Raw genomic sequence first — 26,955 nt, forward strand, 5'->3', positions numbered from 1 at the left:
AGATATCAACAAAAACAATAAATAATAGACACGGAAGAAAGGAATTCAAGCCAAAGGCATAGCTCATAGAGCAAGAGTACCAGCACTAGTGCAAGCACCAGCGAAGCAAGAAACCAAAAGTAAAAGAGAACAACAACTGCAGCTACAGCTACAGCAGAGCAAAGCTGAACAAGACTAAACAAGTTTCTGCCACCGCGCAAGACCAACACTAACAACAACAATAGCACCCATCACACCCAATACACCAAAGAACCAATTCAACCCTTCAGCATGTTGACCCGGAACTTCAATATTCATACCAAAAAGACCGCAAATCAAATTCATCGGAACGAGAATCGTCGCGATAAGAGTGACCTTGCTAAGTACTTTATTGACATGATTTCCCAAAACGAGATTAGTAACATTCAACTGCGCAAGGTAATTCGTATGCGAACGACTGAGCATTTTCTCGAAGTGAGATAAATTGGACATCATGGTAACGACGTGATCTTGAATATCACCGAGATAAAGACCAATATCGCCGCGCGGTGTGACGGAGTATTGTTCGTTACAGCGCTTGGAGAAGCCACGGATGACGTCTGCTTTGCCGCCTAATAGGCGCATGAGGGACATTACTTTTTTGCGGAGACCGCCGATGCGTGGGAGGAAGGATTCGAAGTCGTCGACTCGGGCGATGAATACGTGGTCTTCAATTGCCTCAGACTCAAGTTCCACGTCTCGAATGACAGGGCCAAAACTGTCAACGATGTCGTCGCTAAGTTGGTCAGTACTTGCTTAATCTATTCTCTTTTAAAAGTAATGGAGAACTCACATCATAGCGTAACAGATCCAATCACTTGACAAGGAAACGTAGTCACGAAGTTTTCCAATACGCTTGCGTACATTCGCGGCGTGGGGGTTATCCACGAAAGAGAATGTTAAGACACCATCGCGGAAAACTACCATGTAGTAGTTGACAGGTTCCAAAAACTCCTCACTGGTCTTGTCCATTTGGTAGAAGGTGCGGAAACAAACAAAGTAGTATTGCTTGAAAAGCTCGACCTTCTCACGGGCTTCCTGAGTCAAAATATCCTCGGTCGTCAAAGGGTGAATCGAGAAAGCTCGTGAAATGGCGCCCAGCTCTTCCTCGGTGGGATTGACCACGTCAAGCCACCATACACCTCCCTCGGGACCAAGCTGGAATAGATCCCGGAAAGTCTCGCCTGGAAGCACTAGATCTCCCAGTTCCGTCGCATGCACCGTACTCTGGGATTCCGATGAGAAGAATCCAAAGCGAGTGGGCTCGTTGATATTGGGGAGCGTCACAAGCTCCTTCTCGTCCATCACGGTGTCAACACGCTTCAGCGCATCATCGTTAACGCCAGACGTATCCGATGAATCGGTCGAGTCCGATTGCTTGCGCTCCTCCACTATGGAGCCTTTGCCGCCTCGAAGGTCATAAAAGACTCGAGGTTTCTTGCTCTGGGAACTCAAGCTGTGCTTGCGAGTACGGTTGCCCGCGGCAGCTTTGCTCTGCTGGTTCAAAGCCACGAACTCCTCAAGTTCCTCATAATCGATCACGGGAATTCGTCCCGGCTCGTCATACGGGAGGACACCGACCTCTTCACTTGAATCAAGAGGCACATCGCCAAGCTGTGGTCTGATAGCACTGGCATTGCTAAACGTGGGACGTCGAGCTTGCGTACCACCCGAAACGGTCCGCTGCAGCATGGCCTCGAGATCGGGAGGACCATGGCTATCCAAAGTGTTGGCACGTTCACGGCGACGTGGGTCGGCAAAAGCCTCGACTGAGTTTGGCGGGGAAGAGGATCGAGCGGACACCGATGACTTTCGGGATACATTGGCGAGATCTTGCTGGGTGCAGCTAATGCGACGCGGGGTGTGGAAATTGGCACTTGGGTCGACGGAGAAGCGACGGCCTAGTCCGTTCATTTCATTGACTGTTCGCTCGTCATCGACGAGAGCTTGTTCGAAGTCTCGGAAAACAGGGCCAGCATCCCGGAGAGCATCTTGTGCTTGGAGAAAACTCGATCGTCCTGGGGTCTCTCCTTTTGGACCTAGGTTCGCGGTATCTTGTCGAGTCAGCGGTTCCTCCGTGGGATGCTCGATCCGTGGGGTATCCATTTGGTGGCGGTGATCATCGAGCTCCGGGACCGGGGTGCTGTACCGGGTAAGGCACAGCTCCTTTTCGGAACGAGGCGTGTCGGACATTTTGAGGGAGAGGGAGTTGGAAATTTGTTCGAGCTGTTGGAAAGCGCCAGACTTGAACCAGTAGGCTAGTATACCAGCCTTTGAATTGTTGTCTTTTTTTTTTGTTTCTTTTTTGGGTGGGTTTTTTATCGAATTGAAAATTCCCGCGGGAAATTCCTAGTGAAAAGAATTATAATCGAATGCTTAATGGCAGCACGACATCTGCAGACGTAAGCCGGTGAAGAGGGACAATATTATGGTCGACGGCCCTCCATCCACGAGCCAGACCCTTCACGAGGGTCTGGCGTTACCGACACACGTCTGGCTGCCACAGTTGAAAGAGTTGGGAGTAAGCCCAGTTAGGGAGGTCTGGTATCGCCCCCGCAGAAGACCCTGAACTTAGGGCCTGCAAGAGGGTGAGGGAGAGATGACTGAGTGTAGCGAAGTCCCGCCAACTTGAAGAGATCGGACTGAAGGGAGCGCGGATGCTCCAGGGCTGCGAGTCGAGGTGAATCGAGCGAGGCGAACTAGTCGCAAGAGAAAGAAAAAGCCCGCAGAATCTTCACGGAAGATAACTGGTGGGTGAATCAGAAGTTCTTCAAAAAGGGGTTATATCGAAGGGATACAATAAGATGTCACCACAGAAAAGCCGTGGTGAATTGGGGTTGGAGGGAATAAAATCAAGGAGAGAGAAGACGTGGAGAAGAAAGAGAGGAGGTTGTGGCGAGATGCGAGACTGCGCTAGCGGGTGATGTTTGCGGTCCACTTGCGGGCTGAAGATTATATTAAAGAAATTATATCTCATAATCGAATATTATTTACAATTTTTATATTTTCGTATGTAGTGTATTTATTAATATTTTATGTATATATATTTTTAAAAATTCTACACATATATTAAAAGTAAGACAATATGTATATGTCCATATAATCCCAGCTGCTGTATGTCAAGTGAAAATTTTGACGGCGGGTCCCAGTGACGACGTTTAGCCTTTTTTTAGTCTTTTTTCTAGTCCTTTTTTTTCACCTTTAGGCATCACTCATGCCATGAGGCATTTCTTTTGATTTGCTAGTTGTTTGATTGGTTCTGTGCGTCTTTCTTATGTATAGTTAAATCCATGATATACTAGAGCCCTAGGGTAACCAAGAGTAACCTAGGGTACATCCAGAGTACTTGACATGCATATGCATCGGAGAGATCAGATCGCACTTCAATGTATACCAGCATTGGTACCTACCAATACTGGTACACTGTGACCCTACTAGTAAGTGAGTGAAATATAATCAGCTATTCTATATTCTATATTCCATATGCAACAAAATATATCATATTTCAGCTATATCTAATAAACATAATAAATATTGTATAGTAATTGTTGTAGCTACAGTATACAATAGTAATTGGGTGACCGAAATCGGAAGGCGGCGATTTGTGCCAAGACATCCCGCATCGAGTCATCTCGACATTTTGACATTTTGCTGTGACTCTTTTCTTCTACAGAGTCACAATCTTTCTCGACAAGATGTCCTCCTTTGTCATTCGAACCCCTTGCTCCTCGGCAAACATTGGCCCCGGTTTCGATGTCATCGGACTGGCTCTCTCGCTCCACCTCGAACTGCGCGTCACCGTCGATGGCTCTAAATCCTCCTCCGATCTGCCTTTGAATTGCGCCATTACCTACGAAGATCAAAGCAAGAGTACCGAATCTATCTCCTTGGACCCCGAAGTCAATCTCATCACCCGTGTCGCCCTTTATGTCTTGCGATGCCATAACCAACGTGCATTCCCTGTTGAGACCAAGGTGCACATTGTCAATCCTATCCCGCTGGGTCGGGGTCTAGGATCGTCGGGCACGGCAGTCGTGGCGGGTGTCATGCTGGGCAATGAGGTCGGAAAGCTGGGTTTGAGCAAGGATCGATTACTTGACTACTGTTTAATGATAGGTACGTCAGAAAAAGAATCCTTGGAGAGTCTTTCTTTTTTTCCCTGCGATTGCCCCTCATGCCCCTCCTTCCCGCGGCGAAGTATACATGACACATATTCCTAGAATTTCCCGAATTGGATATATCTTACTCAATTGGGCCATTGCATAAAGCTAACGCATTCTGCAGAGCGACACCCGGATAACGTGGCCGCCTCGTTGTTCGGAGGCTTTGTGGGTACCTATCTGAACGAGCTGAAGCCCGAGGATGTCGCCCGGAAAGAGATCCCTCTGAGTGAAGTCTTGCCTGCCCCCGCTGGTGGTATTGACACTGGTATGAAGCCTCCAGAGCCTCCTCTGGGAATTGGTCACTATAGAAAGTTCGATTGGGCCCCTGAAATCAAGGCTATCGCTATTATTCCCGACTTCGTCGTCCCAACCGCCGATGCTCGTAACGTTCTGCCTCAGCAGTATACCAGGGCCGATGTGGTATGTCAACCACTGTCTTGTCATAATTTGCCAACTTTCTGTCTTCTCTTTCTCAATTATTGACGTATCTAGGTATTCAATCTTCAACGCGCGGCCCTACTTCCCGCAGCCCTGGGAACTTCCCCTCCAGACCCTGAAATGATCTTCCTCGCCATGCAAGACAAGGTCCACCAGCCCTATCGCAAAGGCTTGATCCCTGGTTTGACCGAAATCCTCCAATCCATGACGCCGGCCACGCAACCCGGATTATTGGGAATTTGTCTTTCCGGCGCTGGACCAACCATCCTGGCTCTTGCAACGGACCGCTTCACCGAAATTGCAGACCGCATCATCGCACGGTTCGCCACGAACAACATCACCTGCCAATGGAAATTGCTGGAGCCCGCCCAAGACGGCACTACCGTGAACCCGGTTTAAATTCAGCACACTCCTCTATTTAATCCGCTGCGTCATTTCTCTTCCACCGGCCTCGTGACATGCGCGCGCGAACCCTTAAACGCAGTCACTGTGATCTCAAGATCCGGCTCGTGTACGGAGCGATCCTGAGCTCGTCTCAGCTGTCTTATGAGGGCCCGTATATCGTCAGATTCCTCACCGCTGCTTTTACTTCCCGGTTGCATTGCAGCGTGCATGTGTTTTAGACACGGCAAGTGGGAGCATGGAACAGGTATTGGCCGTAGCTGCATGGATTGATGATCGTATCATAATACTGCAACTACTATATCTGTTCCGAGCAGCACTCTGTTCAGGTCCTCGGGTTGAGTGTAAAGCATGACCTATAGAATAGATATAGATGAATCACGAGCACTTTACATATACCAGTAGTTTTGCATCGCTGTCTCCCTTTGCTTCCCACTCCTATATACCTTCAAATGATTTCTCACATAATCCTGCTACTGCTATATGTAAGAAATTATGTGGTCCCACAACATTCCCCTGTACATATACCCTCATCCCCAGGCTGGCTGGCATAAAGCGGAAGCGGTGGGCAAATGACAACATTGCGATAAGGCCAGCTCCGCTCCGCGCGATCTCTCCGCCATCTCGAACTCAACCCTCACAAATCCAAACAAAACGATGGATGACATACTTGAACCTTTACGTAATGCCTTCGAAGGCCAAATTGTGCGTTCACCCTCGTCTCTGCTTCCACAGGCAATTCAGTCATCGTCGCGCGGGAGCTCTTCAGACACAAAGCAGACAAACCAGGGCAGTCTCAATTAACAATGTATTAATATACAGGACTTCCACGGTCAACGCCTAGCAGAAATCCTCAGTACCGTCTTACTGGTTCTATTCGGCGTTCGTATTTCCCGATTTCTTTGCGGTAATATCGACGTGCTCTGCTAACTTCCAACAGGCTATCAGCTTCGTCGTCGGATACATCTACAAGGACATTCACCTCACGCTCTGGGTTGGTCTAGGAGGAACATTATTCACGGGTCTTGTGGTTGTTCCCGCTTGGCCATGGTTTAACATGAATCCTGAGAAATGGCTGAATTCAGCCGGGAAAGGGCCAGAGGTGTTGGTTGATGGGGTGAAGGTACATTAAAAGAACCCGATACATGTATTGGGAAAGGAATCGAAGTTGGAATCGAGGCTGGAATTTTCAAGGGCAATCGGTCCATCGACGATTTACCCTAGGGTACTGTCTACAGAATATACATGTAGACAAGAAGTCTATCGGCTATCATTATCATTTGAATGACGCTATAGAGCGAGAAGTGTCCCAACGCCAATAATCATGTCCTTTGTCTTGTGACGGTCTTGTAAAGGATCGGAGTAGCAAGTATCCCAATAGCATGTAGGCACAAGTTATCACGATCTCTCTCGACTCGATCCGGTTCGAAGTATTTAGCGTCCAGCGCTTGCGTTGCGTTGCTTTAACGTCCGTATTTCTGGAACTCCCAGTCCCTATTATCCAGGGGACAGACTTGACGAGTCTTCAACCACCTCGAGATACAGTGGAAGTGAAATGCGTGCTGGACTTTGTTAGCGCAGGTAGAAGATAGAAGCTTGACCGATTGAGGTATACTCACGTTGCAAATACCCCATGCCACGGTGCACTCCTCCGTTGTTGACGAGCCTTGGTTCGCTTGACATTCGATACCTGTTTTCATCAGTCTGTGTCACCAAGGCAGATATCTTATATCGATTCGACATAGTGTAGACGTACACAGATCCATGATGTGGTTTCGGCAGATAGCGCAGTTATCGACGACGATGTCCCAGGCCCAGAGGGCGACGGCGTTCCACTATAGCAATAGAGTTAGTAGATGGCTCTATAGCTGTAGCTTCAGCTTTAGTGGTGACTTTGGACTCACCTTTTTCACTTCGAACTTCTTCTTATCAGAATCAGAGCCCTTGGCTACTGCCTTGCCCTTGGATGAGCTGGCGGAGTCCTTCATCTCCACGTCCGCCATGGTGATACGAAGCTGTAATGAATATCGAAGCTGTGAATATAACTCTCGCTGTAGCTGTAGTTGTAAAGAGTAGACGAGAGTATCAACTGGGAGAAGAACGACAGCTGAGGAACAACCTTGGTAGAATTGACGATGAGCCTCACACGGTCTGCTTCCCCCACTGAGTGGCGGTCCATTCTTAGTCATTTCCTCCCCGCCTTTCTCCTTCACTTCCCAACTTCCTCTTCTTCTTTCTTGACTCACCCTCACTTCTTCTACGCCCTTCATTCACCTCCTCCATGCCTCCCTCTTCTTAATCCTTCGGCCCTTTAAAAGGCATTCCTTTGTGTGCGTTCGTTTTTCGCGTTCCTCCACTTCCGCGCATACAACACCTATTTTCTCGCTGTTTTCGGCGTCTGGAATCTCTAATCTTGTCGACAGCTGCTGAGCAGTGAATCTTGGACTGGTTTCCTCGATTTCTTGATCTTTATCTTGTCGCTTAGCGCTGATTTCCTTCCATTTCTACCTTTACTTTAAACCCATTTCTTTTTTTTTTTCTACTCTGTTCCACCGGCTGCCTATTTTTTAAGCCAAACTGTCGCCATGTCGACCCAATCTCCTCATCCTCCTACGCCCAAGGGCACTCGCAATGGCAACCCTAACTACCATAACAATAACAATAACAACAATGCTCGACGATCCGCTAAGAAGAACACAAATACTACTCCCCACGCTCAGAAAGTTGCCATGTTAAGCACTCCTCCTTCATCGCCGCCGCGGAACTTGAGCCCGGGTATCGCGACCGATCCCTCGGCTCACATCCACTCTAAGAAGAAGCCGCCACGCTCAGGAAAGAAAGTCAACAATGGTAATCGTGCTTCACCAGCGCCTAATGCTGGAAACGGTCATCAGCGCCAGGCTTCTCAGACTACCAATACCCCGGCTAAGGATGCTGCTTACGCTGGTCCAACCTTCCATGCATCCCCCGCCCCGTCGGCGCTTCCAATGCCAAGCTTCTTCTCTAAGTCTTATCCCGAATCTGATCTTCCGACAACTCTCGAGACCGATAGCGAAGAGAATGAACCAGTTTCGGAGACTACGCCTTCGAAACCTCGCGCTGCTCGCCCTCAACCGCAGCAGTCTCTTCCCGCCCAGCCTCAGCCTCAAGCTCAAGCCGCCGCCCAACATAAACCTTCGCCTATTGATTTCTTGTTCGAAGCTGCCAAACGAGCGCGTAACCCAAACTCGAACCCTGTCAGCAGTCCAGAGGCCAGCTCGCGTGTGCGTTCCCCACAGACCGACACCAAGGCCCTTCATGGCAATCATACTCCAGGTGGCGACATGTTCGCATTCGAGATGGGATCACCCGAGCGTGCGCAAATCGGCCCATCTTTCGCGCCATCGTACCAAGACAGAATGAACGCACTCCGATCATCTAGTTCTCCTTCCCATACGCAATCACAGCCAGCATTGAATCATACAGAAGACGAGCGCCGAATGAAGACGGAGGAATTGAAACATCTCCTTCTCAACCCGCGACCACAGAAGCCGCCTTCATCCATTCCTCCTCTAAATGACAAAGCAACTTACGGGGGTCAATCCAACAATGGCAGCATTCCTCATTACGCAACTCCGATGCGAACCAACTCCGGCCCTCCGACTGCAATGTCGCATGGGCCGTCGCAGACTCCACCCATGCCGGCCAACTATCCTTACAACCAATTTAATGGCTCGCAGAACTTCCGCAACACGAACTCACCATTGCGTCGTGAACTTCCTCACAATTCCGCCAACGGATCTCCGACTCCGTATGGGCATTACTACAATGCGCCGGTGCCGCCCCCTCAGCACGGAAATTACATTTCTCCTCAACCGCAGTACACGAATGCTGCGTTCCCAATGCCAACTCATTCTCCCTCACCTACGAGATCCATGGAGACGAAGCAAATTGAAGATGATTTGCGTCGTGTATTGAAGATTGGTGGTCCTGGGATACCATCTGGTGGAATGCAGAGTCCTTTTGCTGCATAGTTGTGGGTATGCATTGATTGATTAGGATTTTGTGAATGGAATCAACTTCCCACTCTATTCTTACTTTCTTTTACCTTAGGATAAACAAGTCCTTTGTGTTGATTCACTGCTATTTCTTCTTATTTCTTGTTATCTACTGTTCTCTATGTGTTCTTGTGTGTTTGATTTATGATTTGCTTTTTTTTCTACTTTCAAGTCTCTTTTTATTTTCCTTCTTATTTTCATTCTTTTTACTGCGCTCTCTTTTATTTCTGTCTTCCATTTGTTTTCTAATGTCGTTCTCTTCTACTGCTCTTTCCTATTCCCTCTACCTCCACCAATCTCTCTTCTCCCCTTCCCTTCCTATCTCAATATCTTTCACGATCGTCTTCTGCTTCACGTTCCAACAGTACCGGACTGGGTCCGCAATATTACTGTGACTTACTCTTTTCCTGACGAACCCTGCGTTACTCGGTTTTGCGTTGAAGGTGAATCGAAACGAATCGAATCGCGTACCTGGGTATTGACGGGGTATCATCCTCGTCCTTCTTGCATCGTTTGGAGTCTGGTCTGGTCGAGGTCATTATGTATTTGGTTTGGTTGGGAGGTGATGGTAAATTAGGTTATTGTTTTATTGGTCACTCTTTTTTCTTGGGGTATCCTTATGATCACTTCTTAATTCTTGGAGGTGTACTCATGATTGATTGGCATTCAATAATCAGCACTCAATACTCATTCGTTATGATTGATTTGGTTGGATTCATTTGAAAATACACTCGTTAGTATCGACTTTACTGGCTTATTTTGATGAGGTTTTTATGTTGGAAGAATACTTGGTAGTCGTTGTACTTTAGACATATCCGTATCCATATCTTGACGCAATCTGGTCTGCTATACTACTAGTACCACTAGTAGCGATACAGTGATCTCTACTTTATACAATGTCGCTGTACTGTATGTACTTACATAATAGTATTATATAGCAGATATAGATATATGCCAAGCGTTGAACTTCTTTTTTTTTTTTTAAAAAAAAAAAAATGGGGTCTATACTAGCGAGGACTACACTAGCCACGACTTTATGCTGAACGCGAATGAAATGGAAATCTGCGATGGTGGAGGTCTGCCGATCTTAATTACTCTACTGTACATAGTACACACTCATTGTACATAGTAGTTTTAACGTATGTATATTAGACAGTGTTCTATATCATCATAATTATAATCACTAACTATATCATTCTAAGTAAATAGTTTAAGTGATTCTCTATTGTACTATGTTATACTATATTTACTATATTTACTATATAAATCAACAGTATGCAGTGTACACCGAAGAGTACAACACATCCCTTAAGACGCCACTGCATTCTCCACTTTGCACGTCTGGGCCTCTGCTAATTTTAATCTTCTTTACTGTCTAGGAGGTCCTACTGTACATAGTATGTCCCGGTTCTGCTCTGTGCTAATTTAAAAGTAAATGAGTACTAATTAACTAGTATAAATTAGTCTCAGTCTGATATCCAAATTACACACCATATCTCCGTACACTCCATGCAAACCCCTTTCATACAATACGGTATATTCTCCTGCACTGCTTGTTGTTCTCGAGGCTGTGCTGCCGACTTCCGGAGATCCTCGTCGATCTGTCTCGGTTTTGATGGAAGTCTAATTCGGCGGATTCTGTGTAGACGCCACGGTCTGGTGGCTGAAGTTGGCTGAAGTATGGCTGTCTTCTGGTCCAATTGACAAGGTGGACAAGATGTATGTACATACTGTAGATGTAAATAGACTGTTGTGATGTGATGTGTGTTGTAACCCAGTTGATCAAAATCTATCAATGGGCTTCCACTGGCCACAATCAACCTGATTGCGGTAGTTCTCCGTAATCATGAACTCAACTACTCACTTATTATCTGTACAAATGTAGAATTTTGGTATGCTCGCCGTCATGATCTGCATGCTCAAGCTGGATGCGGCCAGGGGGGGGTGGTGGGCGGATCCTGTGAAATCACGGGGAAGTAGAACCTTCTCTTAATTTTCCTCTTTCCTCCCACCAAATTTCCATCTTCATCTTCACTTTCGTCCACTTCATTTCTCTTCATTCTTCCCTTTGCAATAACAGCCTGATTCTCTCTTTCTATTCTTTTTCTTTCTTCTTTTTTTTTTTTAATTCTTCTCTCCCATTCATGATCCCTACTCCCCTGGTCTGATTCTTTCCCGTGACACCATGGCGAATGCGTATGTCCCTGTCCCTGTTTTGTTCCCCCATCCAACTTCAAATCAAATCACCCTATAACAATATCTCCCTTCTTCTTTTCTTTTTCCTGGACTATCACTGACAATCTCAGTTTCGGTTCGGCATGGCGTTCTTTTTGGCATACCATGACCTCCTATGACCGTCATGCCTCCCACGATTCCCCCTACCGCACTGGCCGACACGTCCCTCTCAGTCAAAGTTGCCATGAACCTCTCACATCCATTGCCACCAGTGCGATCGAATCTCGTCCCGATCTATCTAGTCCTTACGATGATGAGCCCTCCAAGGGAATGACAACTGTCCAAGCCACCGAGTACAACGGCTCCCCGACCGATATAGGTTCTCCCACCCGCCCTTATTCCCCGGGCATGAGATCGGTCCAATCGCAAAAGCGGAGATCCAATGACCAGGATGGTCCTGGCGAAATTCAAATGCAGAGTTTCCATGATGGCGCGCCCCCACCTCCACCCGTCGCTCATTCTTGGAGGAAGATTGAGCGCTGGCTCGAGCATAATTATGAAGAATTGCTGGATCAACTAGGCGAGGGATGCACTCAGAACGACATTAATGAATTAGAACATGAACTCGACTGCAGTCTTCCTTTAGAAGTACGAGAGTCTCTCATGATTCATGATGGTCAAGAGCGCCCTGGTTTGCCCACGGGTCTCCTGTTCAGCTCCATGCTGTTGGATTGTGAGGAGATTGTGCAGGAGCGCAGAAACTGGAAGACCGTCAACGAGGAATTTCTGAGCTCGGCTATGGTCAACAGTGCCCCCGTTTCAAGTTCTGTGGCGGGCTCCTCTGCCGCTGGCGCGGCCCAACAGCCTCCAACGATGTGGCGCAACGATCTCCTCGATCGCCAGGATTCACAGCCCCCGGGCGCTGTGCAAAAGGCCTACGCTCATCCCGCATGGATTCCTCTGGCCCGCGACTGGGGAGGCAATCACCTCGCCATTGATTTGGCACCCGGTCCTGCCGGGAAATGGGGACAGGTCATCATTTTCGGTCGTGACTACGACTGTAAATATGTGGTCGCACGATCCTGGGCTGCTTTTCTCGCCATTTTCGCCGACGATCTCTGCAGCGGAAAGACCATGGTGGATGAGGAAACAAATGAGTTGAAGCTTTTGGAGTTCAAGTCGCAGAATGTCGAACCCCCATACCTAGAGATTTTGCGATGGAGGACCGACCAGAAGTTCGGCCGACGCCCACCACGCCGTCGTGGTCCCAATGGTCTCGGTGTGAATGCGTCAGGAAAGGGTTCTAGCTCCAAGGACTCACCCTACGGTAGTCCGACTCGTGCTGAGGAGCGTGGTCGTTCGCCTCATCGTTTCCCCAACCGTGGCCCAGCACAAAGTCCCAAGACTCCATTCGGCGTGTCGAGTCCTCTGGCTCGTGTAACAGAGGAGACCTCTAGCCCCATTGCCACGGCCGGCCCGACTATCTCAGAGGATCCTAAGGAGAATGGCAAGGAAGAGCAACAGGAAGATCTGATGGAAGTGGCCACGCCACTGATCTCGAACAAAGAAAACGAGGGATTCTCCAGCAAGACAGCAGAGCCCAAGCCAGAAAAGTCGGAGACAGATAAACCTGATCAAGAGGGTGAAGAGGCTGGATCATCTAACGTTGATTCAGAGGTCCTCGGAGAAATGAAGAATGTAGCCATTTGAGCTGATCACCAGTATTGAGCTGGATTGAGCAAAAGCAACGCAAAGGCTCGAAAACGGCTCATATCTTCATTTATCAGCCTCTCCCCCCCCAAATCGAATCCCCACTGACCTTCCGCATACGCTTCTTCTTATCATTCATATTTCTCAAGAACACCCAGGCGTCAACGATTTGAATCTACATGACATTGTCCTGTCCTGCTCTGTTGTTTTGTGTCGGCTATTCCCTTGTATAGAATTTCTCCCTTGTTCACTTTTCTTTTTTCTTTTCTTTTCTGTCTTCTTTTATCTCTTTTTTGTCCAGGTTGTGGCATTTGTTGTAACTCTAGGGAGCTATTCTCTCTCTTTTTTTTTTTGTTTCTCTTTGTCCCCTTGGCTCTAGCTCACGGTCTCCATTTTGTTTTTTCTGTAATTCTATGATGATGCAATTTTAGTCTTGGCTCAATTCATCGGGATGATTGTTAGGTATGACAATTTCATATTTGTTTATTTAGTTCCTTCTTGTAGATTTCCTTTTTTTGGTATTTGATTTGTACGGTGTGGGTTTTGCGGGCTATGTAGAGAAGATCCATCTCCTCTACATGGGTATTTCATGTTCATTCCTAGAGGGTATGTTTATAATAGGACCATTGCGGATTGAGCTGTTGGGAATGACTGTCCATTTCGAACTGCATGGGATAATCGGATCAAGGATAGTGTCAGTCGATACTATCAACTATGTACATCATCTGCTGATTATCGTGATAAGTATATGTACCTATGTGAGGTACTCGACTTTTTGAATCAAGATTTTGTATTTGAGAGGATATCAACACTTGGAAGTGTTAACATAGTTGATTCTGTTCATGCTGAATGATTACAGTACAAAATTGCATGGCGCTATCCGAAAATTGGTGGACTCGTATAGTTAAGGGGGATCTAGTAAACTCCCCTTAAAAAATACGCTGCTGGCCCCATTCAACTTTCCACACATAGAGTTAATTTCTAGCAATATATTCTAATTAATGAATAATTGTAGAAAGTTGTCTAAATGGCTGGTGATAGATGATATCCACGTGACCATTGTACTAACCCAATTTGGAAATGGAGCTGGCGCACCGCAAAATTTGGTTTCCTCCCGAACAATTTTTTGGACATTCAACGACAACCACCACCAACGATGGCCGCCGTCAATAACCAAGAGATGGACTATGCCATCAAGCCTGAGGCGGTTACGCCGACCGTCTCTACGGAGGATTGGCCTCTTTTGCTCAAGAATTACGAGAAGTGTGCGTCTTTTCGAACTTTTTTTTCCCTCTCTCTCCCGGGGTAATGCTAACATCTAATTTTTTTTCCTTCCCGCGCAGTGCTCGTTCGCACCGGTCACTTCACCCCGATCCCTGCTGGTGCTTCGCCTCTTAAGCGTGACTTGAAGTCCTACATCAGTTCCGGTGTTATCAACTTGGACAAGCCTTCCAACCCCTCCAGTCACGAAGTCGTGGCTTGGATGAAGCGGATCCTCAGGTAATTAATACCAATCCCCAAACCCAAGCCGATATCCCTGGAGCCCCAGGCCCGAAAGTATTGAGAGAATATAGCCAATCTGACTCGCTCGTCTTATTCTAGATCCGAGAAGACTGGTCACTCCGGTACCCTTGATCCTAAGGTCACTGGCTGCTTGATCGTCTGCATTGACCGTGCTACTCGTCTGGTCAAGTCCCAGCAGGGTGCTGGTAAGGAGTACGTTTGCGTTGTCCGTTTCCACGACAAGATCCCCGGTGGCGAGGCTCAGTTCCGTCGCGCTCTGGAGACCCTCACCGGTGCTCTCTTCCAGCGTCCTCCCCTGATCTCCGCCGTCAAGCGTCAGCTCCGTATCCGTACCATCCACGAGAGCAACCTCTACGAGTTTGACAATGACCGTCACCTCGGTGTTTTCTGGGTCAGCTGTGAGGCTGGTACTTATATCCGTACTCTCTGTGTTCACCTGGGTCTTCTACTCGGTGTTGGCGCTCACATGCAGGAGCTTCGTCGTGTTCGCTCCGGTGCCATGAATGAGGAGGAGGGTATGGTTACCCTGCACGATGTTATGGATGCCCAGTGGGTCTATGATAACCAGCGCGACGAGTCTTACCTGCGTCGGGTCATCAAGCCCCTGGAGAGCCTGCTCACCACCTACAAGCGTATTGTCGTTAAGGACAGCGCCGTCAACGCTATCACCTATGGTGCTAAGCTGATGATTCCTGGTCTCCTCCGCTACGGTACGTTTTCTTATCAAATTCTTGCCTGATTCATTGCTAATTCAAATCTACAGAGGCCGGTATCGAGGTTGGCGAGGAAGTCGTCCTCATGACCACCAAGGGTGAGGCTATCGCCATTGGTATCGCCCAGATGTCCACCGTCGAGCTCACCACCTGCGACCACGGTGTCGTCGCCAAGGTCAAGCGCTGCATCATGGAGCGCGACCTGTACCCCCGCCGTTGGGGTCTTGGCCCCGTCGCTCTTGAGAAGAAGAAGCTCAAGTCCGCCGGCAAGCTCGACAAGTACGGCCGCGCCAACGAGGAGACCCCCGCTAAGTGGAAGTCCGAGTACAAGGACTACAACGCTCCTCTGGAAGATGGCGAGGAGCCTGCTGCCGCCGTTCCCGCCGTCCCTGTCGTCCCCGCTGCTGAGGAGTCTCCCAAGGCTGAAGAGGCTGATGACAGCGACAAGAAGAAGCGTAAGCACGATGGTGAGACTGCTGAGGAGCGTGCCGAGCGTAAGAAGAAGAAGAAGGAGAAGAAGGAAAAGAAGGAGCGCCGGAAGTCCAAGCAGGCTGAAGACAGCGATGACAGCGACTAGAGAGGCCAGGAAGACCAGCTTGGTCCATTTCCTGTACCATATTTTGATTTTATTTAACCGGAGTCTTTGGGTCAAAAGGGATGCTGTCGGTTTGAAGATTTTTCTTTACTTAGTTGCTTGAATCTATGTGCTGTATACATGACAGTTTGAATTGTAATTGCAGTGCCTAGGAGTACTAGCAGGAGCAGCAGTAGTAGTAGCAGTATTAGTTGGTACGTAGTTTTATTTACTTGAATCTTGTATTAGTGCAAGTTGAGATGAACATTATAATGCTAGTATTATTAAGACTAGCGTATCTATTAACTAAATTATTATAATAGCGCATAGTAAATACCATGGTCTATCCAAAATGAAACTATTCGCAGTCATCTACTTGACGATCTCGTGACTTTCTCCACCCTCCGCATTCCGTCATCACCGCATCTCCTCCTCCCCTCACGAACAAAGACTCTCCGCTACACAGCCCGGACAGTCTCATACAATCCCAGAATGGCTGCAGAACTAACATCGATCAAGCTCAATCCAGAGAGCCACATCATTCTGGTAATCTCAAACCCCCCAACCCCCAAAAAAGAAAAGAGGTACATCACCGAAACCGGAATGGAAAGGCTAACCACCACGGCCAATAATTTACAGGATCAACCACTCCTCCGTCTCCCAAACGACCTAGCAAGGAGAAACTTCAAATCAGTTCAAAGAGCAGTCGAGCGAGAAGAGAAATATGTTCTCCCAACCCTCCAAGAAATGAGCTATGGAAACCTCTTCGACGAACAATCCCCAGATCAAACCCTATCAACCCTCGACACCATGCTTTCCAGAATGCATGGATTAAAACGAAAGATGCAGAGTTTACAGGAAGAAGAGAAAAAGATTCAAAATCAATCTCGTAAACGTATTCAACACCTGGAAACTCTGCATAAGATTCCGAGCTTGGCGGACGTGAAATATGATCAGTGGTCTAGGGTGCGACTTGATCGATTACTGGTGGATCATATGCTAAGATCCGGGTATTCGGAAAGTGCGAAACAATTAGCTTCTGAGAGGGAGATTGAGGATTTGGTCGATTTGGGTGTTTTCACGCAGTGTCAACGGGTTGTTGAGAGTTTGAGACGGGGTGAGACTAAAGAGGCGTTGCAGTGGTGTGGTGAGAATAAAGCTGCTTTGAAAAAGAGTCAGGTATGTACTGTACTTTGCGCACGAGTCTCGGCGAAGGTGGATATTTATACTGATGGTTGTTGTTTTTTCTTTGGTATAGCATAATCTTGAATTCGAATTGCGGTTACAGCAGTATATCGAGTTGGTCCGGTCACAGGATCAAATGAAGAAAATCGAGGCTATTGCTCATGCAAAGAAATACCTGGTAACAAATCAGGAGACACAAAATAAAGAAATTATGCGAGCTGCGGGAATGCTTGTCTTTACTCAAGATACAAGGGCTGAGCCATATAAGGTTAGTGATTTTAATACGAACTGCCAGGAAAAGTTGTCGAAAGGTGGAAATTATACTGACCAAAATTGTAGACTCTTTTCTCCACAGATCGATGGAAGTACCTATCAGACCTCTTTATAAAGACTCACCACGAACTCCTCTCTCTACCATCCCAACCGTTATTGCATATTGCATTATCGGCCGGACTATCTGCTTTAAAGACACCACTCTGTCATTCAGCATATACCTCATCAAGTTCGAACTCTTCATCGACAACTACATCCGTTTGTCCAATTTGCTCGACGGAGTTGAATGATCTAGCGAGGAAAATGCCTTACGCGCATCATTCGAAGAGTTACGTGGCCGGGGACTCGATCGTGTTGCCTAATGGGAGGGTTTATAGTAAATCTCGTTTACTGGATATTAGTAGACAGGTTGGCTCGGTTGAAGATGGGAAGGTCAAGGATCCGACGACGGGTGAAGTCTTTTTGGAAAGTGATATGAAGAAGGTGTATATAATGTGAGCGAGTTGGTTTATTTTGTTATTCATGTCCGGCAGGACCCGGGTTTTAATTAAGCGTATACAAATATGATGTTTTTTTTCTCATGGACCTTTGTAGGTACTACTCTAGTGTAGTAGTACAAGTAGTACTTGTGTTTGATGCAGTATCAAATAACCCTAATCCCTTATACTCAAATTCGCCTGATACTAGTACTCCATGCTGAGTATATACTATATCCACCGAACTGTAATCACTCACTCACTATCACTAGATTCATCCCGCACCCTCTTCTTCTTCCCCCCTTCCTTACCAACAACCCTCTTAACTTCAAAAACATACATCCTCGCATCCCGATCTTCCCCCCCTCCATCCACCTCTCCCCCCATCCTTCCCCTCAACCTCCCCCAAAGTCCTCGCATGCGAATACCCCTCATAAGAGGACCAAGGAAACCGGAAAGATGTCACAACCTGTAACCCCGCATGCCGAGCTAAATCCTTGATATTCCATAAAGTATATGGTTCGGCCTCGAATAGAGATACGAGAATTTGACCTGGTCCCGTACGGGTTGTTTTTCCTGTTGTTTGCACATCTTCGGCCTTGTCTTCGTCGTCCTCGGAGGAAGATGGGGAGGGGGAGGAATCATCTTCCCATTCATCGTCTGAATCGATGGGTTCTGGCGCCGCGGAAAGAAGTGGGACGCAACTTTTGAAGAATGATACGAGGAGTTCTTGATTTGCTCGAACTTGTCGATTCACGTCCGTTGATAATCCACCTACGTGTGGGAAATTGAAACAAATCACATCCCACGGTCCACTTGGAGGTGGTGTCGATGCTGATGATCCTGTCTTGGACGTAGTCTTGCCTTTACCCTGACCATTTCCAGACTCCTGCTGCTGCTGCTGCTGCTGATGAAGTTTCCAAGCGGGAATTTTCTTTTCGCGGCGGGTGAAGCCTGTTTTTAATTCTTTGCCTCCGCCACCCTTTTCACCGAGTTTGCGGGCATCAATGGAGAATAGGACTTTTGGGGCGGATTGTTTGGATGTGGATGTTGATGTTGGTCCTGGTGACGATTCATTCTCATTGATTGTAGTGTCTTTGGATATCTTTGAAGAGAGAATTTCTTGGATATTCCCTTCTGCTTGGGGGTATTTTGAAAAAAGAGTTTCCTTAGAATCGTAGCATGTAGCGCATAATTTCCGACATTTATATTGTTTTGCTAGAGAGCGGGCGAAAGAAAAATCCCCTTTGAAATTTTGAGGTTAGCTTGTGTTTATATCGGGGAAATATCGAGGAAAATGATGTATGGGCAGACAGAATTGGGCAAAGATAATTGATGGGTATATCCACCGGGATATACGATTCTACCAATTCGAATCAACTCACCCTCTCCAACTAGAAGGATTCGATCTCCCCTCAAGAAAGGCACTATGGGCCTTTGGTTCTGCTGCAGAGGTTGCAGTTTCTGCGGTCCTTTTGTGTCTGTGGTTGATGCTGATTGTTTGTTGCCCTTTTGTGCGCCCTGGTTTTGACTCTTTGGTCCTCCGGGACGATTAGAGCGGGGAGGGGGGCCCTTTTTGCTTCTTGCGTGGCATGACGCAAAAAGTAAGAGTGATCTGAAGGGTAGAGAGTGTATTTGATGTATAAGTTTGGGGGATGAAGAGGTGGTGTATAGTTCTGTTCTTTGATTGTTCGATTCAGATGAGGTTGAAAAGAATTCGGCCAATCAAAGTTCCGGGAGGTCGGCTTGGCTGGAAGTATACATTTGATATGTCTACAATACTGATATTTGCGAGTATTTAAATTTGTACTTGATTGGAATGATTGAGAGAGCTTATTATTACTTTATTTTCTATATCTTTTTTTTACAGAGGCTTGAAGGCTTCAAGAATATCTCAGTCGAGTCAAACTTGGAGATATTGAAAGAACTTCACGATGCCACCATAAGCGAATGAGCACATTCATATTCTATCATTAAGAAGTTACTTATTGATGTGACACCCTGTCTAATATTTCAGAAAAAGGCCCCTCGAAACTGTCAACACTCTATTGCTTGCTTCAGGCATACCTATATACAGAAAAGAAGATAAACCCAGGCTATGCCCACAGGAACAAAACAGGAAAATTACTATATCGTACGGCAAAATCAAAGGGTAAGCCCTTTTCCCAGATGAAGGAAGACAAACAAAAAGTCAAAGCCACCAACACCATGGAAATAGGAAGAGTCAAAAAAAGGATACAGGATCGAATCGCAGAGGCACCGATGGGCTGCAATGAAACGTGAGTCATACAAATGCAATAAATGCTTTCCCGACCGGCATCATGGTACATAGTGGGAAGACGGGAAAGAGTCCCTTGCCAATGCATATCAGGGTGGAGATGGGAGTTATATGTGGGGATGTTGGCTAGTCCCCCTTATGTGGTCTTTATGTGAGATCCCCCGCGGGGACTGCTTAAGAGCGCAGAGAGTCGCGCATGCTCTGGCTGCTAGCGCTGACCAGCGGGTTAGAGGTGGGAAGGACACCGGTCTTAGGCTTGGCGTTTTGCTTGATCTTCGCCACAGCGTAGACAATACCGGAGACAAAACCGACGACAATGGCGGAAACACTGGGGAAGGTGACTGGGGCATCGAAAAAGACGAGACCAGACAGAGCGATGGGAAGCTTGTTGAGGGCGCCAACCATGGAGTAAGTGGTGGACGAGGTGACACGAACACACCAGGCGGAGGTGTAGGAGATAAAGACGGAAGAAAGACCGGACAGAATCATGGCGACCATGATGCCGTTACGGTTGTCCTCGGGGAAGTTGCGGGTCAGGTTGGCAGAAGACCAGTCTTCGAGAAGAAGGGTAGCGACGAGGAGAACAGGGATGGAGAGCAGGTTGTTGTAGAACATGGCTAGAACGAGTCAGTTGGATGAGGAGCGACTTGCGGGGATCCTTTAGCAGAACTTACTGTCAAAGTCCTTGAAGTTGGTCAACTTGATACGCTTGCGCATACCCAAGACGTAGGAAGAAGTGCAAAGGCAGTTGATCAACATCCAAAGGTAACCAGCGTTCAGGGTAGAGACCTTGCTAGAGGTGTCGCCGCTGCTCTCAACGGCGTGCTTGATGTCAGCCCAGGCGGCAATCAACGAACTGAACACCATCAGGCCGAAGGAGAAGAGAGTCAAAGAGGTGACAGAGCCACCGAACCAAAGGACCTCGCCATAGGCGATCAGGATAATGGTCAGGTTCTTGAAGATGGTATAGACCGGGATAGAAAGGAACTGAAGGGCCTTGGAGCCGGTGTAAATCATGCCGATCAACAGAAGAGTGATAGGGAACCCTGAGTACATTAGAACCGCATTAGAGCCGAACAGCAGCCATGAACTTGAACCGATGAATAGGAATGCTTACACTTCTTTGCCTCATCAGAACTGAAATCACGGTAGGTGATGATCCCCATGGACTTGCATGTTTGAATGGCAGCAATGCAGACAAGTGACTACCTTATGTCAATAATCACCTTCTCTCAGGCAAACCTTCTTCTTTCAACACTTTGAACATACCTGAACCATAAGCAGAAGGAAGTTGAGGTTGAAGTCCAGACCCGACAAGACATACTTGTTCATGACGGTCATCATAATGGACGAACCACAGTACGCCAGAACAGGCAAGGCTGGGTGGCCCGCAATTGGGCTAGGAGGAGCAGCACGAGGCTGCGGCGGCGGCGCCGCCTCGAATTCCTTGTTGCCCTGGTCGAGTTTGTCCATCTGGACAGTGTAATCGTCGGTCTTCTTATCGTCGGCCATGGCGGAGGGGTCGGAGGTGCGTTGTTGAGCGAAGTGAATAAGTGAGAGAAAGAGAGACGGAAGTCACGAATAGAATAGTCGACAGGCGCAGACAAAGCGATCGACGGTGAAGGTTGGACCAACAGGACAGGCTGGAAGTTGTCGAAACAGTCGAAACGTTCAACGCGCGAGAGAACTTTTGGAGATTATGTCAGCATACAGGGGGCTGAGTCAGCCAAAAATAGTGCAGCAAAGCACAGCGTGCTTTAGCATAGCAGGAGCAGGAATTGAGTAGAGGGTAGTAAAGAAGAGAAAGAATGAAAAGATTTTGATCAATTGGTGATTCATTGTCCCTCTAGTTTAAATAGTTCTCCCAAGGTTGTAAAATGTAGACTATCCGGTGTAAATTTCAATGCGGATCGCCGATATCAGATATATCCATCCCACCATCCTCAACTTCACAAATCACAGCAACCAACCTACACTCTTCAGTTTCTCACTCTGAACAAAGCCAATTGAGTGAAGGAAATACATTGGGACAGTATATACCCACTCACACCATTGATACGATCCCACCAAGACAAATCCCAAAATGTCCGCGCACGCAACAACAGAATCAGACGACGAAGCCCTCTTCGCCGCCCTCGAAAATGAAGAAGACACAAGCTACCGAGACCACCGTATCCAACAATTAAACGCCGAATATGCCTCTCAAAAAACCAACCGCGACGCCAAGAACGCAGCTACCGCAAACACCACATCAAGCTACCCCACCATCACAGGTGATCAATCCGTGCTGGACTTCACAACGCGCAGCACACGATGTATCGTCCACTTTGCGCACGACGACTTTGCGCGGTGCATGGTGATGGATAAGCGATTGTCGGAGTTAGCGGCGAGACACTACGAGGTTTCATTTGCGAGGGTGGATGTGCGAAGTACGCCGTTTTTGACGGAGAAGTTGGGGATTCGGGTTTTACCTTGTGTGATTGGGTTTCTGGATGGTGTTGGCGTTGCGAGAGTTGTTGGGTTTGAGGGATTGGGGGCTGGAGGGATGGATGGTGGTGAAGGGTTTAGTGTGAAGGTTTTGGAGAAGAGGTTGTTGGGTAAAGGGGTTCTTTTGCAGGCGAAATTTTCGGAAGATGATAATGATGATGAGGAGGGGAGTGAGAGTGAGGATGAGGCGGTTAGGAGGGGGCCTAGGGTTAAGAAGAGCAAGGCTATTCGGAGTGGGAAGATTCGTGGGGATGATGACGATGATGATTGGGATTGATCTGTGTTATGTTGGATTGTAGATATGGGGTGTGGTATGGATATACCATTGGCTTTTACATGGGCACTTTAATGGTGGAAAACTATAAGAAGAGTACATAGATGGATACGGCTGCCAGGGTCGGGTTGATTGTGCATAAAATGATACCAGGAAGTTGTTTGTTGGTTTGAATTTGGAATAGTCATTTACAATATCTGCAGTGACAGGATATCATGATATCATGATAATGAAAAAAAGTCCATGAATGATGCATGCTAGCAGTATGCTGCCTGTTATATTTGAAAGCAGATTACGTAGAAGACTATACAAATCTGAATAGTGGCCCATAAACATTTATATTCCGAGTAATGAGAACTACAATAGGATGCGGCACAAAGAAAAGCTCATCCAATATCAACTGGAACGAAAATAGTCATAGGAATCTCCAGGCGGTACTATACTAACCAAAAAAAAATAGAACTGTCGATTATCAAAGGCAAATCAAACTGTGCCGCTTTTATCTAATAGTAACCCTTTATTGGCATAGTATCTGACCGTTGCATCTTGAATAAGCTCCAGTCTCCATTGGAAAGGATATGAATGTAAGCATTGAAATGTGCTCTATACAGTTAGGGTCAGTGGGCAGAAATGCAGGTTCTTGTTCATACTATCCGATACCATAGACCAAGTTAGTAGGTTAGGGCTATTGTTGAAGGAGGCTACTACAGTGTCCGCGTCCGCGGGCAAGCTTTTGATGAGGTACACTTTGAGAAGACCGGATAGTATATGCAGTACTACTTATAAGAGGTCACTTACTAGATAAGTTGATGAGGTGGAAAATTTAACTGAAAGAATGTCTACTACTTCGGTGGAAGAATTTCTTAGCATTTCTCTGGCTAGAGTCCTTTGATGTGGATTCTCTTTGGGTTGATCTTGTGAACTTATTGCGCAGTATATTTTGGATAGGACGCTTGATGTCTTGTCGCAATTCTCTGGCTCAACTGCGTATGCATTTACATAGTACATTATGTGTATGAACATCCAGGTGCTACATATCCTGTGAGTGCCCACTACTCAGCCTGATCAAAAAACAGCTCAATTAATCACTACAAGAATCAATACTTGGCTTCAATCAACTTATTTGGGCACTCTCGCCTCAAATATGTAGTCAAACAAAGACCTGCAGTACATGGGATATCTTTACCTAGATAGTTCATGTTCATTGGATGGCGAACTGAGGCTGATGTGCAGAAAATGCAAGTACCCGGTACCTCACCACATAGCACAGTTTCCACACTGACGTAAGTACCCGATACCCAATTATTCTGTACCAGGGCAGAACTGGCTTACCTCAGCCCACGCACCCCTCGAACCCCACGGTGCCTGAGGATTTTTGCTGTCGGACTTCAAACGTCACGCAAAGAGGTGAGTTTCCCTTCTCTCTCTCTCCCCCTCCTTGTCTACTCTGGGAATCTCTCTCTTCTCCACTTACTCCAGTCACTAATATTTCTTGGTTACTCCATTTTAGCCCAAGACCCTCAATCGTTTTTGTTCCTGGGTTGTGTCTCTTTTAAATCTCGGGCACAGGCTTAGCCGTTGATACTCTTTCGATCGATTGCGGATCACCTGCGCTTCGCCCAAGATGAGCTCCCAGCAGCAACAGCAGCAGGGAGAGGCGGAGAAGAACATTGAGATTTGGAAGGTCAAGAAGCTGATCAAGCGTCTTGAATCCGCCCGTGGCAATGGAACTTCTATGATTTCCCTCATTATTCGTATGTACAACAGTCCAGCGGAGAACGAGAGAAAGGGCGAGGAAAAGCTTCATCCTTGACGGTATTCCATGTTCATTGTTCAATCACACTAACTCGATATAGCTCCCAAGTCTCAGGTCTCCCAAGCGGCCAGAATGTTGGCTGAAGAATACGTATGTTCTTTTCCCCTTCCGCTCCCCTCCTCCCCCACCTCAATGTGCGCTAATATGGGATTTGGGATCACAGGGTACCGCTTCCAACATCAAGTCTCGCGTCAACCGTCTTTCCGTCTTGTCGGCCATTACCTCTACCCAGCAGCGTCTCAAGTTGTACAACAAGGTTCCCCCCAATGGATTGGTTGTGTACTGTGGTGAAATTATCACCTCCGAAGGAAAGGAGCGAAAGATTAACATCGATTTCGAGCCCTTCAAGCCCATCAACACTTCCCTGTACCTTTGTGACAACAAGTTCCACACCGAGGCGCTGAGTGAGTTGCTGGAGTCGGACCAGAAGTTCGGTTTCATCATCATGGACGGTAACGGTGCGCTTTTCGGTACTCTGAGTGGAAACACCCGTGAGATTCTGCAGCGTCTGCAAGTCGATCTGCCCAAGAAGCACGTACGTGATTAATAACTATAATCCTTCTTACCTGTTTTCTCCTTGCTTACGGTCCTTTCTTTTTGCCAGGGTCGTGGTGGTCAATCCGCGCTGCGTTTCGCCCGTCTTCGTGAGGAAAAGCGTCACAACTACGTGCGTAAGATCGCCGAGTTGGCTGTTCAGAACTATATCACCAACGATAAGGTCAACGTTGCCGGTCTCGTCCTGGCTGGTTCTGCCGATTTCAAGAACGACCTCAACCAGTCCGACATGTTCGATCAACGTCTGCAGGCCAAGGTCATTAAGGTCGTCGATGTGTCATATGGTGGTGAGAACGGCTTCAATCAGGCCATTGAGTTAGCTGCCGAGACTCTGAGCAACGTCAAGTTCATTCAAGAGAAGAAGCTTATTGGTAACTACTTTGAGCAAATCAGCCAGGATACTGGTAAGGTCTGCTATGGTGTTGAGGACACTCTCAAGGCTATGGAGCTGGGTGCTGCAGAGATTCTCATTGTTTATGAGAACCTCGACATTACCCGTTGGGTGCTTAAGGACTCTGCCGGTACCGAGGTCGTTCTTCACACCACCAAGCAGCAGGAGGAGAACAACCGCGAGCTCTTCCAAGATAAGGAGACCGGTCTTGAGATGGAGACTATAGATTCCTCCTCTTTCCTCGAGTGGCTGGCCGAGAACTACAAGGAGTTTGGTGCCAACCTTGAGTTTGTTTCGGACCGATCCAGTGAGGGTAACCAGTTCGTGAAGGGCTTTGGTGGTATTGGTGCCATTCTCCGATACAAGGTCAACTTTGAACAGCTTGCTGATTATAGCGATGACGACGAGTTCTACGACGGTATTTTCTCCCCTTTCCCTACTTTTTGTTTTGTAATGTTTGATGACCGTTTGCTAACACTAATTCTCAGATTGACGGTTTAGCAACCTCGCAGAGAGCGAGGATGAACGGCCAGAAGCTCCCGCGGCAAGCCTTCTGACGGCTCGCCGCGTCGGACATGAAGGCGGCTCCGAGAATGGAACCCAGGAATCCGTAAAGGATACCATTAACAGGCTTGTTCCAAACTCTACTGTGCTGCTCAGAGGTATTTCCACTCTTCTTCCTGAGTATCTTGCTTGCATATCACTGACTCTGCTATTACTGCTCCAGGGTCATCCAAGCTCTAAATTACGCACTGAGGCTACCTCAGTGTTGAAACATGTGTAGTTTGCAATTAAAAAGGTTGGATGCGATTCTCTGATTGTCCTCCCACTCAACCCCTTCCTGAACTGAACACCACATCATTGCATTAAGAAATCAATTCTTCAGTATTTGTGTTGTGTCAAAAGGTAGTGGAGCGAGATGGGCCTTGTTTCTCTCTTCCCTTGCTCTCAATCAATTTGCAGGCCATGAGTTCCTCCCAAATTGGACCTTTTTTTTATTTTGCGTTTTTGTTATGTCTTTTGCGATTTGATTCGCTCGTTTTGTGGGAATCTTGAATGGAGCTTTGCTATGCTCTGCTCGGTTTCTTTGCTTTTCACTGGACAGGAATTGAATCCAGCCTTTTTATAGTACTCAATCTACGTCCTTTAGAAAAGAACTGTAATCATCCATATTCTAGAATATATGGCTATTGGTGATTGCTTGGAGCTGCTAGGAGGACAAACATGTAAAGGGACAACGAGTGGACGCTATCAGGGTATCTTATAGGTCGACAATGGGGGAGTATTCGTTCAACTAATATTGTTTTGCAAATGAGACTTTTACACCGTGATCATTTATTTAGTGATTGCCAATATGTGCACTGTCTATAGCAGCAACCAGCTGAAGAAGTATCGCTAACCGAAAGATTAATTTTACTATCCAAGAATATCAAAATCCCAATTATCACCAAGAGGCGTATAACCCA

General features: G+C 47.1%; 12 protein-coding genes across 12 annotated transcripts; 8 read left to right on the forward strand and 4 right to left on the reverse strand.

Moving 5' to 3' along the window:
- Positions 1-174: 174 nt before the first annotated feature.
- Positions 175-2,211, reverse strand: N7469_009660 (magnesium transporter CorA family protein; the record flags this gene model as incomplete). The annotated part of the gene is made up of 2 exons (XM_056648565.1): positions 175-754; positions 812-2,211. 2 exons carry the CDS (start codon positions 2,209-2,211, stop codon positions 175-177), a joined length of 1,980 nt encoding a protein of 659 aa, XP_056495696.1.
- A 1,502-nt stretch (positions 2,212-3,713) lies between these two features.
- Positions 3,714-5,018, forward strand: N7469_009661 (homoserine kinase; the record flags this gene model as incomplete). Its single annotated transcript, XM_056648566.1, has 3 exons — positions 3,714-4,134; positions 4,303-4,601; positions 4,674-5,018. 3 exons carry the CDS (start codon positions 3,714-3,716, stop codon positions 5,016-5,018), a joined length of 1,065 nt encoding a protein of 354 aa, XP_056495697.1.
- A 660-nt stretch (positions 5,019-5,678) lies between these two features.
- N7469_009662 (signal peptidase complex subunit 1) lies at positions 5,679-6,153 on the forward strand (the record flags this gene model as incomplete). The annotated part of the gene is made up of 3 exons (XM_056648567.1): positions 5,679-5,726; positions 5,844-5,903; positions 5,962-6,153. 3 exons carry the CDS (start codon positions 5,679-5,681, stop codon positions 6,151-6,153), a joined length of 300 nt encoding a protein of 99 aa, XP_056495698.1.
- A 331-nt stretch (positions 6,154-6,484) lies between these two features.
- Positions 6,485-7,024, reverse strand: N7469_009663 (SCF ubiquitin ligase complex subunit HRT1; the record flags this gene model as incomplete). The annotated part of the gene is made up of 4 exons (XM_056648568.1): positions 6,485-6,583; positions 6,641-6,711; positions 6,778-6,856; positions 6,926-7,024. 4 exons carry the CDS (start codon positions 7,022-7,024, stop codon positions 6,485-6,487), a joined length of 348 nt encoding a protein of 115 aa, XP_056495699.1.
- A 582-nt stretch (positions 7,025-7,606) lies between these two features.
- Positions 7,607-9,034, forward strand: N7469_009664 (uncharacterized protein; the record flags this gene model as incomplete). The annotated part of the gene is made up of 1 exon (XM_056648569.1): positions 7,607-9,034. The coding sequence occupies one exon, from the start codon at positions 7,607-7,609 to the stop codon at positions 9,032-9,034; it is 1,428 nt and encodes a 475-aa protein (XP_056495700.1).
- A 2,364-nt stretch (positions 9,035-11,398) lies between these two features.
- On the forward strand, positions 11,399-12,943 carry N7469_009665 (SMI1/KNR4 family protein; the record flags this gene model as incomplete). Its single annotated transcript, XM_056648570.1, has 1 exon — positions 11,399-12,943. The coding sequence occupies one exon, from the start codon at positions 11,399-11,401 to the stop codon at positions 12,941-12,943; it is 1,545 nt and encodes a 514-aa protein (XP_056495701.1).
- Positions 12,944-14,099: 1,156 nt separating this feature from the next.
- Positions 14,100-15,757, forward strand: cbf5 (pseudouridine synthase CBF5; the record flags this gene model as incomplete). The annotated part of the gene is made up of 4 exons (XM_056648571.1): positions 14,100-14,208; positions 14,287-14,443; positions 14,546-15,177; positions 15,231-15,757. The coding sequence occupies 4 exons, from the start codon at positions 14,100-14,102 to the stop codon at positions 15,755-15,757; spliced, it is 1,425 nt and encodes a 474-aa protein (XP_056495702.1).
- Positions 15,758-15,837: 80 nt separating this feature from the next.
- On the forward strand, positions 15,838-17,710 carry N7469_009667 (FYV10 family protein; the record flags this gene model as incomplete). Its single annotated transcript, XM_056648572.1, has 4 exons — positions 15,838-15,842; positions 16,123-16,933; positions 17,013-17,207; positions 17,279-17,710. The coding sequence occupies 4 exons, from the start codon at positions 15,838-15,840 to the stop codon at positions 17,708-17,710; spliced, it is 1,443 nt and encodes a 480-aa protein (XP_056495703.1).
- A 233-nt stretch (positions 17,711-17,943) lies between these two features.
- N7469_009668 (25S rRNA (uracil2634-N3)-methyltransferase) lies at positions 17,944-19,302 on the reverse strand (the record flags this gene model as incomplete). Its single annotated transcript, XM_056648573.1, is given in 3 exon segments — positions 17,944-18,009; positions 18,029-18,933; positions 19,074-19,302. Coding segments are annotated over 3 exon segments (1,200 nt in total), but the record flags the coding sequence as incomplete, so codon positions are not given.
- Positions 19,303-20,140: 838 nt separating this feature from the next.
- Positions 20,141-21,478, reverse strand: gmtA (GDP-mannose transporter; the record flags this gene model as incomplete). The annotated part of the gene is made up of 4 exons (XM_056648574.1): positions 20,141-20,583; positions 20,641-21,012; positions 21,084-21,171; positions 21,236-21,478. The coding sequence occupies 4 exons, from the start codon at positions 21,476-21,478 to the stop codon at positions 20,141-20,143; spliced, it is 1,146 nt and encodes a 381-aa protein (XP_056495705.1).
- A 571-nt stretch (positions 21,479-22,049) lies between these two features.
- N7469_009670 (uncharacterized protein) lies at positions 22,050-22,730 on the forward strand (the record flags this gene model as incomplete). The annotated part of the gene is made up of 1 exon (XM_056648575.1): positions 22,050-22,730. The coding sequence occupies one exon, from the start codon at positions 22,050-22,052 to the stop codon at positions 22,728-22,730; it is 681 nt and encodes a 226-aa protein (XP_056495706.1).
- Positions 22,731-24,351: 1,621 nt separating this feature from the next.
- Positions 24,352-25,982, forward strand: N7469_009671 (translation termination factor eRF1; the record flags this gene model as incomplete). The annotated part of the gene is made up of 5 exons (XM_056648576.1): positions 24,352-24,481; positions 24,584-24,633; positions 24,707-25,078; positions 25,148-25,907; positions 25,978-25,982. 5 exons carry the CDS (start codon positions 24,352-24,354, stop codon positions 25,980-25,982), a joined length of 1,317 nt encoding a protein of 438 aa, XP_056495707.1.
- Between the last annotated feature and the right edge of the window lie 973 nt (positions 25,983-26,955).

The sequence above is a fragment of the Penicillium citrinum genome (genome assembly GCF_028827155.1).
Source record: "Penicillium citrinum strain IBT 23319 chromosome Unknown utg000009l:1.0-4274883.0:1.0-4276374.0, whole genome shotgun sequence".
NCBI classification, from domain to species: Eukaryota; Fungi; Ascomycota; class Eurotiomycetes; order Eurotiales; family Aspergillaceae; genus Penicillium; species Penicillium citrinum.